This window comes from Asterias amurensis, chromosome 20 (assembly GCF_032118995.1).
Source record: "Asterias amurensis chromosome 20, ASM3211899v1".
Lineage (NCBI taxonomy): Eukaryota > Metazoa > Echinodermata > Asteroidea > Forcipulatida > Asteriidae > Asterias > Asterias amurensis.
This window is the reverse complement of record NC_092667.1, coordinates 6625639-6629707: the sequence shown is the minus strand read 5'-3', so window position 1 is coordinate 6629707 and position 4069 is coordinate 6625639. Positions and strand designations below refer to the sequence as shown.

Genomic DNA, 4069 nt, shown 5'->3' with positions numbered 1-4069 from the left:
ATCCTGAACAACTTTCCTGTGTGGAGTTATGCAAAATTCGCAAAACCTTGGGAATTACAATTTTTTGGTGCAAAAGTTACGTCATAATTTGACCAAAAATCGTCGATTACCGCCAAAGTAAAACATTGAGGGGGTTCAAATTTGCACCGGCACACTCGGGTGGGGTATCCGCAAGAAGTAACCACGCTAATTCGGTTTTTCGGGGTGCCACGAAAATTAAAAAGTTTATTCCCCGGGCAGGGAAAAGGGAAGAGCGGCCATCTTGTTTTTCTAATAGTCAACTCTGGAAATCGCGTTTTGACGGTGCAAATCGACCAAGTTGAGCATCCTGAACAACTTTCCTGTGTGGAGTCATGCAAAATTCGCAAAACCTTGGGAATTACAACATTTTGGTGCAAAAGTGACGTCATAATTTGACCAAAAATCGTCGATTACCGCCAAAGTAAAACATTGACGAGGTTCAAATTTGCACGGGCACACTCGGGTGGGGTATCCGCAAGAAGTAATCCTTCTCTCTGGCTTTGAGAGAGAACGTCAGTCAAGTAAGACAATCATTTGAGCATTCAAGTGCAATGATAATGACATCTGTAGTGACAAAAGAAACGTTGATGTATAATAGTTTTTCATAATGAAGGCTTAATTCAAACCTATTGATTTTTGTTTCCATTTTTCAAGTTTAACTGAAACTACAATTGATGGGTTTATGCATCGATCAATTTCAATTGAGTCACTTAACATGTAGGTAACCATTTTGGTAACAAATCTCTGAAGTTCCTCACTGGCTATACATATGAAACTTTATCTGGTACACTTTTTTAAAAATATTTGTGTATGTACATGTACATGTACAGTACATGTACATGTTGTCATGATATTGGCTGTTTAAATGTTAACTGATTCAAACCAAACATGTTAATCTGAAAATTTACAGGAAACCTTGGACCCCCCCATCCTCCCATCGCAGCAATTCTTGGTGCAAAGATTGCTGCTGCAGGAACACCATCGGCTGATACAGTGGCTCTATCGGAGGACAACTTCCCACCTGATGATTGTCTCCAGCCTCATCAGGTATGTTTCCTTCCCTGTGCCGAGGAAGAGTTTCTTCTTTGTTGCTTTACAAAAAATGTGAAAATTCCAGCAAGTAGAACGAATACAAATGTTAATTTCTACATGGTCTTCACTTTGAAGTTGTGGGACAAATATTTTTACTATAGCTCAACAAAGTTATTATGTGCGGAAAAAAAAATGGTTGGAATTAATCAATCCAAATGACAACTTGATAGATTGGTTGGATAACTGGTGGCTCGAGCGGTTAAGAGCACCGAATTCAAACTCTGGTGTTTGTGATCAGCAGAGTGTGGGTTCGAAGCAAGACACTTAACCATTGCTTCGTCCTTTGGATGGGACGTTAAGCCGCTGTTCCCATGTGTTGTGTAACGCATGTAAAAGAACCCAGTGCACTTTATATCAAAAAGAGAAGGGGTTCACCCGGTGCTCCTGGCTGTGGCTGCTGTATGCGTCGTAACACCTTGTAAACAAAAAACATTGTCGGAAAAGAGGAGTGTCGGAACAAAAAGGGTTGTCGGAACATAGGGGTGTCGGAATATAGGTTCAGTTGACCCTGCGAGAAAAGGTGTTTTGAAAAGTAACATTGAAGTAACAATGAAGTTCGATTAACAATATCAAACATACACATTTTATTCATTTGCAAGGTTCGTCTCGGGAAGAAGGTAGTATCCAGGAAACCATCGGAGCTGGTTGTTGGGAAGATGGTTGCAACTCATCTGGAAGAGTACTCAAATGAATGGCCCCAAGTAGGGGAGGTAACTTCTATAGATGGGGACAGTGTTGAACTGAGATGGTTCACTGGCACATACACCAGCAAATGGACTCAAATTAAAGTAAGGGCACCTGGTAAGAAGGGTTCTGATTCATTCAAAGCCACCATATGTAGATCAAACATAATTGGAGAACCCTTTGACCTTACCAGGTGCAAAAAACTACCCAGTGAAGTGCTTAGGTGTCTCAAATCAAAATATGAGGAAATATATGAATAGTATTATTTCAAAATAATTATTAGCATGATGGTTGTTGATGGTATAAAACATTATGAGAAATGGCTCCCGCTGAAGTGGAGTAGTTTTCGAGAACAAAGTAATTTTCCACGAATTTGATGTCTCAAAATCAAGCATCAGAAAGCACACAACTTCGTGTGACAAGGGTATTTTTTCATCCATTATTACCTCGCAACTTCGTTGACCGATTGAGCTCAAGTTTTCACAGGTTTGTTATTTTATGCATATGTCGAGATACACCAAGTTACTACATTCAACACACAGCTCTTATAAATGAGTATCCAACAGGATACTTATAAATAGTCAGCAATTAGGGTTACATGGCAAAACCATGGTCAATCGCATTACGGTCAGTCACATTACAGTTTGTCCGGTCACTTTAGCCGAGCCCAAGGGAGCCCAAACTGACTTTTTGTGTGGCAAAATTGGGTAAGTTCCTTATTAACAAATTCAATAAATTAATTTCAGTGGATTTTTCTTCCAATTGAAATAACTCAATTTCTCAGTCAGTCTCATTACACCCTGTTAAAGCTCAAACAAGTGCACTCACACATTGCTTAAATGAGAAACTCAAATTAAAATTCATTCTTGATTTTAAATAGTTGCACCTGCTGCTAATCACAACTATTAAAGTTTTGTTGAAGAATCTTTGCGGGGGGAAATATTTAACTTTGAAGAAACCACCTTAATGTGCTCACTTTTTAGGGTCCGTTCACAGCTTGTGCAAACATCCCTGCATTTGTACAAAATGGTACAGAATGTGTAAACAAGTTAATGTCTGTTTCCTTTCATATGTTAGATATAACTTTTAAGTGGAAAGAAAGTTGTGACACAAATTGTTGCTGTCATGTCCATGTTTGCTTGGAATTGCCCTTGTACATATACATTAACTTCTCCTCTTGTCCCAGGTGTTGAAGTGCTATGATTTCATTTACTAAGTAGCCTACATCATCTGAAATGCTGAATTGTACAATAAATATGATGAAGGTCAGCCATTATTGTTTTTTGTTTTAATTAAAGTGCAAATCCTTGATAGTTTTTTTTTTCATTCACATTTCAATGAAATCTTGAAATACTAAACCACATTTTCAAGAATCATCAGGCTGACTGGGAAGGGGAATGGTAATTAGCCTGTGGAAAACAGACTTTTTTTATATTGGTGTTTGTTTATTACTGCTAAATGTATTTTGTTATTATGCTGCTATAGACGATGTGACCTGTGACATCACATGTTTACAAAAGAGCCAACAAGCCTGGACTTCCTGCAGGCAGAATTTGTACACACACAGCCTAATTGAAGAAAACATAAAATCTTATATTTTATGGAGATTGCATTGTCCAATTCTTTTGATATTATGATGAAAGGGGGTACATCTCAAAACTTGTCCAGCTTTTACTTTCATAACTCGTGGATTTATGTGGAAGTTATGACACAAAATGTCAGTTTTTCCATATGACCAGAGCAGTATATCACCTGCATTTTTAGCCCAAAAATGTACTAAGGTCACACTTATTGTAAACACAGTACACATGGTCTATACTGCAAGCAATTAATATGTAAATAATGTACAACTAATGAGTGTTATCTTGCAACTCTACCCCAGCATGTTTGGAAATGTAGTGTTTTGCTGTCATATAAATAATTATCTTTGAACACTTTTATATCCCTTATTGTTCTTGTGCTTAGTTATCGATGCTTATTGTAGTTTATTATGCAAGCAAATAATTTATATAATGTACATAAGATGAGTTTATCCCTGGTTGAATTAAATTTGGGTTTCATACACGTAGTATTTTTCTCCACATTTTTGTTTATTGTTTAATCAGTAGTATCCCACATTTTTGCAGTCTAAACAGAACCTCAGCCAAGTCTCGTACGTGGATAATATCTCGTGAGAACTGGTTGCATTCAGAGATAATATTATCCCACATTCAGCCTTAGCCAAGTCTCGGACCTAGATAATATTATCTCGTGAGAACTGGTTGCATTTAGA

The 4069-nt window shown here is 37.6% G+C and overlaps 1 protein-coding gene across 1 annotated transcript; it reads left to right on the top strand.

Moving 5' to 3' along the window:
- Positions 1 to 508: 508 nt before the first annotated feature.
- Positions 509 to 3865, top strand: LOC139952689 (uncharacterized; the record flags this gene model as incomplete). Its single annotated transcript, XM_071951891.1, has 3 exons — positions 509 to 542; positions 932 to 1068; positions 1713 to 3865. Coding segments are annotated over 3 exons (516 nt in total), but the record flags the coding sequence as incomplete, so codon positions are not given.
- Between the last annotated feature and the right edge of the window lie 204 nt (positions 3866 to 4069).